General features: G+C 39.6%; 1 protein-coding gene across 2 annotated transcripts in view; it reads left to right on the plus strand.

Moving 5' to 3' along the window:
* The first annotated feature begins 4,085 nt into the window (after positions 1–4,085).
* Positions 4,086–16,634, plus strand: part of pstpip1a (proline-serine-threonine phosphatase interacting protein 1a) — a 31,397-nt gene continuing 18,848 nt past the window's right edge. For both annotated transcript variants that reach the window (XM_007908259.2, XM_007908262.2), the window contains exons 1-3: positions 4,086–4,382; positions 12,815–12,915; positions 14,365–14,439. In XM_007908259.2, coding sequence (XP_007906450.1) covers positions 4,350–4,382; positions 12,815–12,915; positions 14,365–14,439 — 209 coding nt within the window. In that variant the 5' untranslated portion in view covers positions 4,086–4,349. The remainder of the gene's footprint in view (positions 4,383–12,814; positions 12,916–14,364; positions 14,440–16,634) is intronic.

Genomic DNA, 16,634 nt, shown 5'->3' on the forward strand with positions numbered 1-16,634 from the left:
TTCACTCTCTGTATCACTTCTTGCCATTAATGGACATTAGTAAATGAAGCAACCAATCCAATACGTCTCCATTCCTAAAATCCCCATTATCTTTTAATGTTAATAGTGACTATTCTCATTTCTTTTAACAATAATTCTTTTAGTTTAGCGCATTTCTGTTCAGGAGGACCTCAAAGCATTTCACAGTATACACTGTAATGTTGCCACAATTAATTTTGCAGAGGTTTAGTAGAGGTGCCATTATCTCCATCCTCACTCAGCTCACCTAGCTGCCCATCACCCAACAAATTGAATTCAAGATCCTTGTGTTCAACTCCCTTCTGACCCTGCCCCACTCTACCTTGCTACCTCCTGTAACCTAACTGATCCTGCTACTCCCTCGGCTCATCTAACCCTATTGGGCAAGCTTTCAGCCATTCAAGCTCCCATTCTCTGGAACTCCATTCAAATGTCCTTTTGCTCCACTGCCTCCCCATCTTTAAAGCCTGCCTCATCTCCATTCGTTTGACTGCACTCTCAGTCATCTTCTTCTCAGTTGCTTAGTCAGCAGTGAAAAGTAGTTTGAGATGTCCTGACAACAAAGGTGCTGTATAAATATAAATTGTGTTGGTTCCTAACTAATGCGATATGAATATTTGTAAATACTAACCAGCCTTTAGCAAACAACCTTCAACTTCTGGTTACTTTCCATTCCAAAAATATTCAACAGATTGTAGTTATTTTTAAAAACAAGTCTTCTCTTAATCTTGTATAGAGTAAATGGAACATTGCAATGTATTATTTCCCTTGTGAAACCTCAAAGTTTGTTAGATTTCAGTGGTTGAATCCTTTTTGAGAAATAAACCCAAAGGTGTGTCCCTTTAGTGATGTACTATCCACCCTCACTGAATCCAAATGTTAACTTTATATCATTTGCCTCTTCAGGAGGTTTGTATATAAACAGTATTTAAATTTGCAATTGTCTCTACAAATGCGCACCCTTATCTGTTTTGTTTTGAGTTTCCTTTTTTAGTAAGAATTTATAGAAAGTAACCTTTTAACTTTTCTTATCTAATGAATGTGTAGAATCAGTTCAAATGTTTCAAGCACGCCTTTCATGGCGTCTAGAATAGCAGTTAAATGAAATGATATGAATTACATTAGCCAGTGGAAGAATTAAAAAAAAGTTCCACTAATTTGAAGAGTGCTGAACCATTTATGGAACACTGCTTTACTGCAAAATGTATAAAAAGAATGTTTTCAAACACACTTAATGAAGAGGCTGAAAAAGACAGGTCAGTGTTATTTAGGCTTCTGAGAGATTAATACTGGGTAACACTAGCATGCATGTTTAAATTGCATACATTTAGCTTTGATTTATAAGTAAGAAGCATTTAAATAATATTGAAAAAGTTAGTGCCTTCAGATTTGACACTAAGGAAGATAAGAAAATACTTTTTTTTGTTATGTTCTGGTTGTCAGGCTTTGTCCTAAGCAATTGTTTCTTTCTTAGCTCCCTAAACTAAGAAAGAAACAATTGCGCCTCCCAATACTTTACTAAGACAACACATTCCCTCTCTATCTTTAAGGCTGCCTTAAGACCTATTGTTTTTACTGCACTTTGGCATCTGCTCAAGTGCCTAATCAGCAGTGAAAAGTATTTTGAGATCTCCTGACAATAAATCCTGTACTTTGCAAGAATACAAGTAATACAGTAGAAGGGCTTTGATCAATCTAGTTATAATGAGTTTGAGTCAAAAGTACTAATTTTATTTCATAAAGCATATTTCGTGTTATCTCATGGTTCTGCTCTCCCTCTTCTCTCCTTGCACTCCGATTGATGGCCTGATTCAGAGCAGGGCCTATCATTGGTCTGTACCCCTGTCAAATCAGTCTGGATGATTTCCCCCACCACCACCACAATTGATGTGGGTTGTTCTGGCAGGAAGTATTGTTACAGGGTTGGCGCAGGAAGCATTGTTTGGTTGTCAGAAGAAGTGTTGTGGGGTTTGGTTGTCGAGAGAGAGGCTTTGCTGGGCAAATCAACAGCAACTTCTACATTAACTTGCATTTATCTAGCACTGCTCAGCCAGGGTAGCGTCCAACAACAGTCCCTTGGGAAGTATGAACACCTCCCTTGGTGCCCTGCCATGCCTCTCTCGGGAGGGGCATCCAATTCATTGTGAATATCTGTCTAGACCAACAAATTAATTGCTCATTATTTCAAATATTTTGTTGTATGTGCTTCCACTGAACCTGTTTAACTTTCAGACATCGGTGTAAAAGTCTTCCAAACTTTAAGATCGGACTATGAAATGTCAAATAAAACAATGTCAGGTTCAGAATTGTCTACAAGTTTTTCTTTTGAAACTCTGCTTAAGTTGTTACACAAGCACGTCTGAAATGTTTACATTTCAGCAGATAATTTCATGTGCTTCCAAGTATTCAAAATATAGCTTTTTTTTAAAAAAAAGCTCTCGGTTCTCATTGCAGTTTTCGGTAATCTCTCATACCTCAACCACAGTACTAATGACAGTCCCGGCCACATTTTGAGGTTTCCTTTGTTCCTATGTGGCCATTTGGGTGTAATCAAGTATAGAAAACCATATTCTTTATTCATATTAGGTTATACCAAACACATTACAAGGAACATTAGCTGACAGTGAAACTAAAATATCTGTAAGATGTTGGATGGTCCATCCAACCCAAAGTATGAGTGTGATTGATTGTGATCAAAACTACTAATACTAGATTTATCTCATTCCTTCTGCAACCAATCAATTCCATTTTGGAGAATGGTGATGAATAGTTTCAGCTTTTCTTTTATGGTTTATTCCTGTGGATGTATAAGGATATACAGCAATTTGTAACAAAATCCTAGAATTCCCATGGAACTGAGGAAAAAATTCAACTGCAGAAATAAATAGCATCTGTATGAAGTGCAATACGATTTGTTTCCAGAAGGATTCACTATTTGCACAATTAGATTCCTTGTTTAGAAATCCTGTGTTTCAGAAAGAATGAATGATTCAAGGCCTTTGACAGTATATTGCAAAATCTATTTACTGTAAAGTGTAGCAACTGTGTATTCTGTAGGTAAACGTGACAGCCAATTTGTGTACAGCTATATCTCACAAAAAACCATGAAGTGAATGACCAATTTTACTCCAGCTTGATGGAATACATCCATTACTTTTCTCAGCACTTAAACGTTCTATTGACTAGATAGCAATCCATTCCATATTTTAAGCCTCAAATTGTGTATCCCCGGAGGCAAAAGTACCTTTGAAGCATTGGTGAGTTCTCTACTTTTTACTCTTGGTGGTGACTGAGATCACAAGCTCGCTGAGCTGGGAACCACAAGGATTGAACATGTCTGCTGTCACAACACCGAGGGTGCAGCTCATCAGTGAGTATACATTGGATCAAGGTAATGGTACTTTTTATTTTGCAAGGATGAACAAGGATGATATTTTGAAAAGTGTTTGTGGCAGCCACTCTTTGTAAACCAATCTACATTGCAATAGGAGAGGACCATTTTGCTCACTGCCCACAAAATATACAGTCAATTCAGTTTACAGTGTATTCTGTGAAGCGCTTTGAGATGTCTCGAAAGACGTGATAAGGTGCTGTATCAAATGCAAGGATTATTATTATTTCACCTGCAACATGACAGACCATTTCTGATGCCAAATTTCCCCAAACCCTGCCATCCTCCTTCATAATTTTACTCCCCCATAATTTATTCATCTCTTAAATTGTGAATTTTAGAAATTATATATTTGCATCTTTGGCACTTTCAAAACAGAGTGCATAGTAGGGTGGAGGTCACAAATGTAATGCAATTCAAGGAATAAAACTCTCGAGGAAAACATTTTTTAAAAAAAACATTAGCCTTTTTCATAGAATAAATGTGCTTTCATCTTTAATCAATCTGTTCAACACAAATAAAAAAAATCACCCTGATTGTTTAGATAAGTTCACCAAGGTAGATTTTTCCAGTCAAAAATATCAGATTACAGCGACTTCAGTATTCAAGAAAACCACGTGTTAATTGTGGCCATTTCTGACATCATTTTTGACTGTACAAAAACTTCCTTCCTCTTTTTTCTAGTTGGTTGCTGGTAACGCAGAACAGTAAAGCGTTTCAAAGAATTAGAGGCACTAAGTCATTCCTCTGCAGCATTTCCAGAAAACCTGTGCAAACCGAAAATCTTTTTGCAACTGGATTATCATCCAAATCCTGCAGCAACTCTTCTCCCATCACATCGCAGTGAAAGAGCTCAGACCTCAGATAACATTGCAGCCAGGATTTGTAACATTGTGTTTTAAGTCAGCGTTACAGCGAGTGGATTCTCACCCCCATCACAATGACCCGCCGCCGGTTTAAGGACAACTTTTGGGTAAGTGCCAGGGTTTCGGCTGAATTGCATTAAACACCTGTGGCTCTTGGTTCCCTGCGATAGTGATGGTGTTGGTGATGCACCAACTTGAATGCTGCTTGAAATAGGGGCAAAAAGGATTGTGTCCCCAGAGAGTCCAGTACTCTCTGTACTGCTATTCCAATCATATGCGTCTGTCTATTCCTGTTTGGCTTTGGCTTTGACTTGATCTTCACGACAACCAAAAGCTGCACCTTATGAAGTAAAGATCTCTCGCTTCTAGAAATATAACAATACTCGAGCCCGTTTCAGAAAGTCTTGTCGTTTACCCGAAGTCTAAGAACAAGTGTATTTTTTTTGGGGGGGGGTTGGCAAGAGAAGATGTTCTATAACACCAGATGAATGTGAATACTTGGTGCTAACGCCTTTATGCATTTCCTGGTTGTTCTGTACAGGGATCTGTTGCTGCTGTAAATGCATTTTGATCAGAGTAAGGTTCTCTCTGCATTAATAATGTGATTAGTAACCATCGTCTCTGAGCGTTTTACCTTCTCGTTGTTTTTTAAACTGCTTTAGTCGGCGTTGTGACCATAAGATTTTGCATTCCTGGACTACTGAGCAGTTAATCTATCTAGACTGCTGCCCAACCCATCCGTTAAACTCAAGCTTTTGAAACGAGGTTACTGGTACCATCAGGGTGGGGAGGGAGGAAGTTAGATAACCCAGAATAATAACGTTTCTGAATCTCTGAAAAATACAGCGTTATCAAAAACGAGAAACTGCTAAAGAGTCAGAGCGACAACACCTTGGTTTATATTTTTAAATCCAAATAAATGATAGTCTGAATAATAACACATCAGAAATTGTCACAATGCCGAGGGTGCAGAAAGCGATTTCTTTTCATTTCATTTCTCCCAGGACTCCAGGAGTTAGTTTTGACAATTATTTCACCTGTAGTTAGTATTTCTGCATTTATGTAGAATGCTGCACTTCTGTATTCTGTATTCTCAGAATCCTCTCTCTGGGGATTTAGTCTTGACTTCGTTTTATTTTAACCTTTTACAAGATACATAGATCAGGATTATTTTAAGACTGGGATTGGCAGACAGTTGACAATCTGGACGTAGAATTTCCTCTAATATTTTTTGACAACTGTTTTCACTGTGTTTCCCAGTCCCACAGAACCTCACACTCTTTCTGGGTCTTGAATTTCGTGTCACCTTCAATTTGAATTATGTGCATTTTGCACTTGACTCGACTCTACAATAAATGAATGTGTCACTGATAATTCAGTGAAAGCCTGTGTCCTTTGAAACCATCATTGTCAGGATTAATCCACAAGATTCGAATCTGTACCAGAGTGGAAGTGTAGTATTTACAAAAATATAACACTCGGTATGTTTAAAAAAAAACTGTAAAGGAGGTCTGCAAACAGAGAAGATAATGTAAATAAAGATGAGATATATAGCTATACTCTCAGCTCCAATGGTGTCTGTTCAAATGTGCTGTACTTTATTTAAAAATTGGCTTCCAGACTTGCGTTTCTTTCTATTAATATTAAAAGCACACTCTCCCCTCTCCATATACCAGGAGTAATGGATATCTCGGAGTCATTTTAAAGCAGTAATCCGATGAAATGATTCAAATGACATTGTAATCCACAAAGGCAGAGCCTGGGAACAGGTTAAGTGTCTTTAAATATCACATGCAGTTGATTTGGTTAAACTCTCTACAGTCCAGCTTCCTGCTTAACAACTGCTGTGGCATTGAGATACTAAGTAGAATTTGTACCTTTATACAGACTATACAGTCAAACATCTCAAAGCGCTGCCATCAATTACTGACAGGTTTAGTGACTGTTTTTATGGCAGTCATTTATCTGGAGGCCAAGGCACTAAGACACTACCCTCTCTTTTTGAATAGCATCATGGAATCTTTAACATTTCATCTGAAAGATGTAGCTCTCCTCCAGCGCTGCACTGGAGTGCTAACCTGTACTTTGAGCTCAGTTCTGATACTGGTCTTAAATTAGCCACAACCTTCTAATCCAGGGTGAGAGTTCTCTTGACTGAGCCAAGTTGACACCCAATAGTGTACTTGTTGAAAAACTAATGAACTTTGCTGCATGAATATTCTACGTTATGATCTGCAGTTGACTACAACAACAACAACAACAACAAGATTCCATTTATAAAGCGCCTTTCACGTCAGGAGGACGTCCCAAGGCGCTGCACAGTTGGGTCATGACCCGAGCAGGGGGGAAATGGTCAGGGTGAGGGGAGGGAAGGGAGGGAGCGAGGAGGGGGGAAATGGTCAGGGTGAGGGGAAGGGAGGGAGCGAGGAGGGGGAAGAGAGTCGAGAGGGGAGCTGAAGGCACGGTCAAAGAGAACTACATTTGCAGTAATGGAGTGTATAGTCATGATGTATAGTATATAGTCAGCATTTCATAGCCGCACTGCACCTTACAGACTGTAGGCTTTTACAACCCAAACTTGGTATCAGTTAACCTCTTAATTTATTTTGCCTTCTCTCATTTGCTTTTCATCTTTTCTGGTGTTCTAGACCATGAGGCTAACCTTCGGCCTAGAATTCTGAATACCCTGAATTAAGGGCATATGACAGGGGAAAATGGTGACTACTTATGTACCGTAGATCTACTTTGGACATAGCTACACAGCAATGGATTATTTTGCCTATGTTTCCAATCACTGAACTAAATAGGTATGAGTAAAAAATAGTCAAAACTATAACCACAGAAAACCTGGTCTATATTTCCATTGGCAGTACACATTCACATTTTTGTACTAACCATAATTTTTTGGTATAAAAATGCATAATAATAATACTTGCATTTGATACAGAGCCTTATCACATCAGCGAGATGTCTCAAAGCACTTCAGAGGATATACTATAAAGTGGATTGATTGAGTATTTTGTGAGCCAAACGTGGCAGCCATTTGTGCAGAGCAAGGTCCCACAAACAGCCGTGGAGTAACTGACCAATTTTATTCGGGGGATTTGATGGTCAGGACATTGTAAAATATTAATATCTTTGGAGGGGAGGGAGTTAAAATAACAAATGACTATGCACATAATTAACGTATATTTCAACTTTTCGAATAAGATTCCTGGAGGATCAATAACCATTAAACTCAAAGGCATCAAAGCTAAGCTAAGGTCATTGTGTAAAAATTCCACAAAGTTGAGTAAATTTACAGTTCAACAGAAAATATGTTATTCTCGCTTGTCAGAGATCATATCCACAATTGGAGAATGACTCAGTGGAAGATGACAGACAGACAGAGAGAGAGAGAGAGCGCAGAGATTGCATTTCAGAGTCTTGGTTAGACAGAGTGAGCCCTGAGGCAATTGAGTGTGTTCATGCTCTGGAGCTGGAGATAAGTATGATGCTGTCAAAATAAGTCAGATGAATAATAATAATAATAATCCTTTCATTTGATATAGCGCTTTTCACGTCTTCTAGACGTCTCAAAGCGCTTCACAGAATATACTGTGAAGTGAATTGAGCATATATTTGTGGGCGAAATGCGGCAGCCAATTGCGCACAGCAGTGTCCCACAAACAGTCGCGGATTGAAAATGAAGTAGATGAAGTAGAACATGTACAAGGAACAGGTTGTTACTCACTGATCACGCACTGTGCCAGACCCTTTTTTTAAAAAAAACACTTACAGTCCATGAAGTCAACATACAACTTGTGCAAACTAATCATGAACATGAAACTCCAATCCTAAAGTTATTTCCCCAAACTCAGTTTCTCTATAGTTATGGCAAATTTCATGGACAATGAGTCTAACATGGTGCCATTTGATTTTTTTAACAATTCTGATAGTACTGAATTGTTTTTGAAACATGGTGCTGCATTATAGTCATTCACAGCAGGAAATCGTTACAACCACTTATTCAGAGGGAGTTGACACACAGTGCAAACTGCATAAAGAAAGATTATGTGACAAAGTGTTTACCTGTCTGGCTGACATCAGTGACCTGAAAATTCAACCTCGTCTTATCTTGAGTGATTAAAATTGCACAGAATTGTGGAAGTATTTTTAAGAACTGCCAAACACTGACTTTCAAATTAAGAATGTGTTTAAGAATTTTGCACGTTTCCGCAAGGCTTCTGGAGAGAACCTGTCTGACCACTCAGTTGCCTCAGAACTCACATCATCTAACCCAGACACTGAAATGCATACTCCGCACTCTCTTTTTTGTCTGTTATTTTCCACTGGACATACGACTCAACAGTCACTCCTTCATTGGGGCTGATTTGCATGTTGCATCTTGGCTTCACAAAATGGACGTACTTTGAAACAAATTTCAGGACAAAATTAGCATACAAGCTTTGGTGGAATTTGGGGCTTCTGAATCCTGACCCGAGTTGATTTCCAATTGCTTAGGAACGATGCTAGGGCCTTGGAGGCAGTGCAGAGGAGGTTAACAAGAATGATCCGGGAATGAAGGACTACAGTTATTGATAATTGGAGAGGCTGGACCTGTTTTCATATGAGCAGAGAAGATCGAGGAGGGACCTGATTAAGATATACAAAATCATGAGGGTTGTGTTAGTGTTAATAAAGAGGTTATTTCCATTGATAGGGGAAACAATAACTAGGAGACATAGTTAACAGATAACCACAAATCGTAGACAGGACCATTAATAAAAGAGTTAACGTTTTTACCTTTTGAGGTACATTTGCAATTGCTGGAACACTTTGAACCATCAGGAACAAAGGTTTTTGTACTTTCACTTCCGGGACCTGAGAATAACCTCCAGTCAATAGCTCCATCCCCAGGTAGATGTTAAAGATCATAAAACACTATTGGAAAACAGAATGGAGTTGCTTACTAGGGTCCTGGCCCACAACTCTCTAGATTGGTCAGAAATTCACCTATTTCAGAGATCTTGTATACAAAGTAGCTGCTGAATATGCCTCATAAAGTTAATTATTGTGAAGACTTTAACATATAAGTCAGTAGGTAGTAGGAACTAGCAGTAAGAAGGAACCCGGTTGTAGGTCGATTGGTGGATCGTTTTTCCAGGGGTAATAATTCCTTAAAAAAATAATAATTTGGTCAATCAATCCATGACGTTTTGCCCACAAAATTTACAGTCAATTCATTTTACAGTATATTCTGTGAAGTGCTTTGAGACGTCGAGAAGACATGATAATCCATTGCAAGGATTATTATTATTATGTAAAGTGGTAAAAATGTCTATGTGCTGACTGTGTTGCCACAAGTGCCCCGTTTGGCTTGAGCCTAAATTGTTCAACCTCAATTGTTAGTGGGTGTAAGCTTACTGCACAAAACCCATATTGGAACCCACAGGGATAGTTAGTGGAGAAAATGAAAGTGACAATCATAATATTTGACCTGGCTGGTAAATCCTCACTTTTCATATTGGTTGCTTTAACAGAATATGCTGTGAAAATATGCCACTGAACTGCCTACTATCGTTACTTTTCATTGCAGTCACGCACCACAACTTGGTTGTTTCTTCCTCAAACAGTTCTACCTCCTTCCTGAAACATTAATTCTGTAACATCAATTATCTTACCCAACATCGGAAGCCTATTTAACATATCTTTTTCTCCATTCCCTTCCTATAGCCTCTTCCTACTGTTACCCACTAATCCCCCTTCACCACTACCACCATTATCCACCTTTTGTCAACCCATAGTCCAGATGCACTGCTCTATTACGAGTCTCTCCTCTCTTGTGGCAGAACCAATCTATCTCTTCACAACTTTGGTAAGCTAAACCCAGCAGTACTATGAGGACCAAGAAAAAAAAATGGATCAGGTCTCAACTCCCAAACCGTACGTGAATGTTAAAAATTGACTAAAAGTCACAAGACTCAATTAAGCAATGATAAACGACACATTTGGGAGATATGACGTAATTTGAAGGATTGACTCACTGGTCCTAACAAAGTTGAAACTCCACAAAAGGAACAATGGTCGATTTCATTCTTAATGTGGTTATTTGTGCAATCTTTACAATGTGGTATGATCCTCCCTCATCTGTTTAATAACACAATACTTATTTTTATATGCCATTGCATCACATCATCAAATCATCTCAAAGCACTTCACAGGACTTTCCTGTAAAGTGTAGTGACTGTATTTTATAGACTAAGACAGCAGCTAATTTGCAAAAATACCCAGAAATTCACACTGGACTAACTATTTCAGGAAACGACACAGTGCTTTAATTGGAGTTCTTGTAAGTGTCAAGTTTGGGGAACTGAATGGTAACTTGCCCCCACTGTGAGTATCATCCATTCCTAAGTCACCTACAGCTGATTACTTACAAGAGAAAACCTCTCCCATAGTCTACTCCAACACAACTTCATCCAAGCTTCAGAAAAATACCCTGTACTACACTGCTGTGGCATTTCCCATAACAAATGTCCTTGGTCTCAGATTAGGTTACCAATTTAATGCTGAATTACGGACTTTGTCGTGGATTAACCCAGATCACATCTAACATACAACATATATTGCATCTATCATGTATGGATGAACATAGCCCAAGCCATCTTGAAATGTAATATTGTGCATCAGTTCCAATGAAGTCAAGTTATTTGTGCCTCCACTCAATCCCAGACTAGTATTCTGGGTTAATACACAGAAGCCAATGTTTGCAGAGGGCAGCATCTCTTTCCACTGAGTTCATGTAGGTACCTTGACATGAGTGACCAGCTGATAATACAAGTTTTTATTTTACGAGTTCAAACTATTGTCCGCACACTATTGTACTAATGTTCCCTCAAGTTTGTGAACATGATTCAGTCAGCTAACCTCAAACAAACCAAATTAACCATATAAGGAAGATCATGTTGCATATTGTTCCTGTATTTCTCTGTGGTCTTTAATTTCAAATCCTGTTATTCTTTGGTTTTGACAGAAATGTCCATTGGACTGCCCAAATTTAAGTTGAATTTCCTGACGTTATTCTTCGTGCAGGACATCAGTGCTGTTAAAAGAAATGTTCCTGCTGTTAGTGCCAGCCAGGTGGTGCTTTGGTCAGCCATCCATGAAAACCCACCACAATGCTTTTGTCACTGTGAATATTGTGTAAGGCCTCCTGTTGCTTGTCCAGCTAGAACTACCCTAATGGTTAGGTCTTTGACTTGCAGGGGTTGGAAGGAGCCACGTAGGAAGAACCCCAGCCCCCACTTACTGGTCTACTCCTCGGGGTCGTATTAGCAACCCAGGTTGGCTGGGCCAACATCAATAGTGCCCTAAAGAGTACTGCAGAGATGCCCAATCTAGGAACCTGTCCACTGTTACTGGGATACTAGCCAGCATGAGGGGTGCTATATAAATGCAAATTGTTGTTGTTGTCTTGCCATAGACATTCAACCTGTTTCCAGTATTCCATTGTCAGGGGTTTCACCTTGGAGCAAACTCAGCTCCAGAACCCCTGCTTATCTTCCCCCAAGGAGGGTAATCACTAGTTGGGAATCGCAGGTTTGAGCCTTTGCTAGGTGCCAAGTTCTCCTTGTGAGCCACATGGTTAGCAGCACAATTCAGTTCACACAGTGGTGCCTACCACACAATGTCCTACATTGTTTCCCTCACTTCCTGCGCAGGTGCACTAGGAACCCCTAAACTCTGTCACACAAAGTTACAGAGTAACAATACCCTACCAGTAGGGTTGGTGCTCTGTGTGCAGGCATCTTTGGAATCCTTGGTGTCCGTGACTGAAAAATGGTAATACAGAAAAAGACAGGAATTAATGTCTGACATTTTTTCACTTACCAGAAAATAGGAAACTGAAATATCCCACTTTTGACAATTAAGTAAGTGACAGACAACTAGCAGATCTATGAAGACAGGATCTTTTTAGAGCACATTTCCTCTAGCAACAAGAACATTGCCCAGTGCAATGGGAATAGTGGTGATGTAACCCATTTGCTAAATATGCTTGTAACTGTATTAGTCTCCACTTACTCCTGGTTCCCAAACTGATGGCTGAGATCTCAAATGCACTTTGATTTCTTTTTTTTGAAATAAAGACTATTTGCTAAGAATTAAAATTACAAAAACTACTGATGATTTAATGTCCTTCAACAACTTCCCTACCCCACCAAAGCCGAGGAGTTCCTGAGTAACAGTTACCAAATGCACAAATGAGCTTCTTCTGATGCAATTTCAACATCACAGTAAAATATATATATATACACTGTGATAGAAATTAATTTCAGTGATTAATGGAAAATTTCCTGAAATTTGCTACACCAAATTACAACTATAATCATTGTATTTGATATAGTGTCGATGATATCAAAAGTCTCCATGAGTGTCGTAGCTAATTATTGTCAATTGTGTGTGGGGATAGTGTGGGTATTGGCCAATTCTGATGGAGAAAACAGAGAAAAGGAACTGTTGGGTTTATTGTAACCGCTCTTTCCTCGGTTGTTTTCAGTGTCCAGAGTTTACCAGCCAAGTTGGGTATGAAGTAATACTGGAACGACTTCATGAAGGTCGGAAAATGTGCAAAGACATGGAAGAACTACTAAAACTAAGGTAAGATTCAATCGGATGCCACTGTTTTTTTTAGAGAATTGTCATTGTGTGGAAATTTATAAATCAGCAGGTGAGAAGTGGAGAAACTGAGTGTTCATGTTTTCTCGATCTAACTTTCAGATGCCTTCCCAGCCTTCCGCTACACCATCTTTGTGGTTCCCCCTCCCCTGACCCATCCCTTCCACCCTAATGACTCAGACCTGTTTCACATTACCCGTCGCTTTTGCTTCACCATAAGCTGGGTGAGCTTTCAACTCTGGAACTCTCTTCCCAAATTTCTCCACCTCACACTCTCCTCCGTTTTCAAAAACCTTCCTCTTTGACTGCGGCTTTGACCACAACCTCCTATCTCCCATTCTGTGCTTTGAGGCATTTTCCTATGTGTAATGCACATAGTTAAGTGTAGACTTTTGTTTCCCATTTTACTATCTACAAGGAAGTTTGCTATATGACTCTACATTCAATTTATGATTTTAATTTCTACTTTGATACATTGCTGTCCTGTATTACCATCCTTATCCTTGTTCTCTCCACCGTCCATTCTCATCAGTGAGAATATTTTCTCATTTATATAACGCCTTTTACGGTTGGCGCTATATAAATTTCATTCATATTTTATGCGCTCATGTGAAAGACACTATACAAAAAAATGCAATCAGTGCTAAACATAATCTGTTCTTTTAAACACGAAGAAATTGCATTCTTGTTTTAGTAAATGGACTGAATTTGTTGATGCGTGCAGGACTATTCTGCTTTGTTTATCATCATTATGTGTGCTTAAAAATAGCAGTAGTTAAATTTTCTAATGCTAACCAAAATTAGATTAAGAAAAAAATTAAGATATAAACATCAAATTACATTGGCTGTTGATAATCATACAGCAGTGGATTTTGGACCATTTGGAACTCCTTTCCACAGTCCTTTGCCTTGTTCCCTCCCTTGACTCCTTCCAGGAATCACCCTCCTACCCCTACCCTCTCAGCCCTCCAGATCCCAAACCCTGCTCAGATCCAAATCCCTGACTGTCCAGCATCTTGGGACATCCTCCCAAAGTGAAAGGTGCTATACAAATATAATTTGTTGTTGCTGTTGATTTGCTAAACAGCAAGTTAAGAATAAGTTTACATAAGCAAAAATATTTAATAGTAAATTCCATAAAAGTAGGGAAGTCATTCCTATCCTTCAATCCACTTTACAATATATTCTGTGAAACGCCTTGAGACAGACATCTCAAGAACGTAATAAAGCGCTGTATCAAATGCAAGGATTATTATTAAATTTGTTTCCATGTTTGCTTGCATAGACATTCAAATCATTTCTAATCTTCTTCCGTAAAGCCCGTTGAGCCGTTTAATTGATGTGAAAGGTTTTGGTGTATAGAAGTGAAAATTGTGAAAGTCACCTGGAAATATACACTAAGAGTGATTATCCATTTATTTTCCTACACAGAGCACAGGCAGAAGAGAAATATGGGAAAGAGCTGGTGCAGATTGCACGCAAAGCTGGTGGCCAGACTGAGATCAAGTAAGTTCTGTATGGAACTATGAGGACATTGCAGTCTATCAGACGGATCCCAAATGTTGTTTTTTTTTTTTTACAGGATCAGGCTCCATTTCACTCGTCACACAATATTTAGTTATAATGAAAGATTCAGTACAATCTTACATTTTAATACAAAAAGCTCACAGGCTAAGACTAGGTGGAATTGTGAGACTCTGATATTAACCAGCCAGCTAAATACTTTATTGTGTGAGTGGTTTTCCTTGATGCAGTTTCCACTATAGGATTTGATTGTGATACCCTGACAATTGATTAGCCTGCTGACATACATTGTTGAAAGTCATAGATGAAGAACGTTTACTTAAACAATGCATCACAGATCAGCCAGTGCCTGTGGAAATTCCATCAAGTGCAACAGAGGAGAGACCAATGGGGAATTTATAGTGTACTTGGGAAAACGATAGTTTGCAATTTGTACGCAAAAACAGAGGAGAAAAGAAAGGTCAGCATGAAAATAGTTGTGTGGATAGATTTGTCTTTACTCAATCTTAAAATAGCCAATCTCTGCAAATGCTTCTTGCACAGAACACTGGACACATCAACTGTGCACACTGTTTGGAAAGTCCAGAGCACAGTAACTACAGAATAGTTCCCACTTCACCTCACAGTATTGCAGCATTGCACAACTAGTTGAGTTGCATCCTGCCATGCCAACTTGCAGTTTTCACATAAAGCACCTGGGCTTTGATCAGTGTACGATAAGTCAAGCAGTGAGTCAGTTGCACTGCAAAGCTCCCAAGATGATGTGTTCCAGAATGTGTTACAAACTTCTGACATATAGAGCAAGCCAAATGTAGACAGACGTTTGTAAAGCATTGCACATGGATCTGCAAGCCACATCAAGGTCCACTAAAGTATATTGGCAATGAACTGTTCAGAATACACAAAAACAAATTGGTCCAGCCAAAACCTGTGTATTAAGGAGCGTCGATCCCCTCTCCCACCATCACGACCCTTGTTAATTGTTCAAAGTTGACTCACTTGGCAAAACACATCTCTGAAACTTGATATGTGCTCACTTCCTGGCTCATGTGCTATACAGGGAACTGTTAAAACAGCTTGTGGTTACTTCTGCAGCAGGGTACGCGTGACAGGAAAGCTGAGAACAAACGTGTGAACCTATGAACTGCAGATCATACAAACATAGAATTATACAGCACGGAAGGAGGCCGTTCGGCCATCGTGTCCATGCCGGCTCTTTGAAAAGAGCTATCCAATTCAATCCCACACCCCACTCTTTCCCCATAGCCCTGCAAACTTGTCCTCCCCAAATAATTATCTACTTCTCTCTTAAAAGCTGTTATCGAATCGGCTTCCACCGCCCTTTCAGGCAATGCATTCCAGATCCGAACAACTCGCTGTGTAAAAAAAATTCTCCTCAGCTCCCCTCTATTTCGTTTAATAAAATATTTTTAAATCAGTGTCCTTGGGTTACCAACCCACCCGCCAATGGAAATAGTTTCTCCTTGTTCACCCTATTGAATCCCCTCACAACTTCTATTAAGTCTCCTCTTAACCTTCTCTGCTCCAAGGAGAATAATCCTAGCTTCTCTAGCCTCTCCAAGTCCCTGCATGCCTCTGCAGCCCCTACCTCTTTGACCTCTCTCCTCAAAACAGTACCCGTTGTCTTCATTCCTCCGGGTCTGGCCTCCTCCTCATCCCCCGAGTCGTTCGCTCCACCCTCAGCGGCTGTGCCTTCAGCCACTATGCCCCGAGGCTCTGGAACTCCCTTCCTCACGTCCTTCATCTCGCTCCCTCCCTTCCTATTTTCAGGTCTCTGTTGAAGACCTTTCTTTTCGACTGCACCTTTGGTCACCTTCCTCCCCCTCCCCCTGGCTCAGTCCCGGGATCCGTTACTGTGAAGCGCTCTGAGATGCCATTCGGCGCGGAGGGCACTATATAAATCCGAGTTGTTGTTGTTGAAAACTGAAGTCCCTCATTCTTTGTACCATCCTGCAACCTCTCCAATGCCTTGACATCCTTCCTAAAGTGTGGTGCCCAGAACTGAATGCTGTACTCTAGCTGAGGCCTAACCAGTGTTTTATAAAGTTTCATCATAACTTCCTTTTGTATTCTAAGCCCCTATTTATAAAGCCTAGTATCCTGTATGCCTTTTTAACAGCTTTATCCATCTGTCCTGCCACCTTCAAAGATTGACT

Source organism: Callorhinchus milii, unplaced genomic scaffold (assembly GCF_018977255.1).
Source record: "Callorhinchus milii isolate IMCB2004 unplaced genomic scaffold, IMCB_Cmil_1.0 Scaffold22, whole genome shotgun sequence".
Classification (NCBI taxonomy): Eukaryota; Metazoa; Chordata; class Chondrichthyes; order Chimaeriformes; family Callorhinchidae; genus Callorhinchus; species Callorhinchus milii.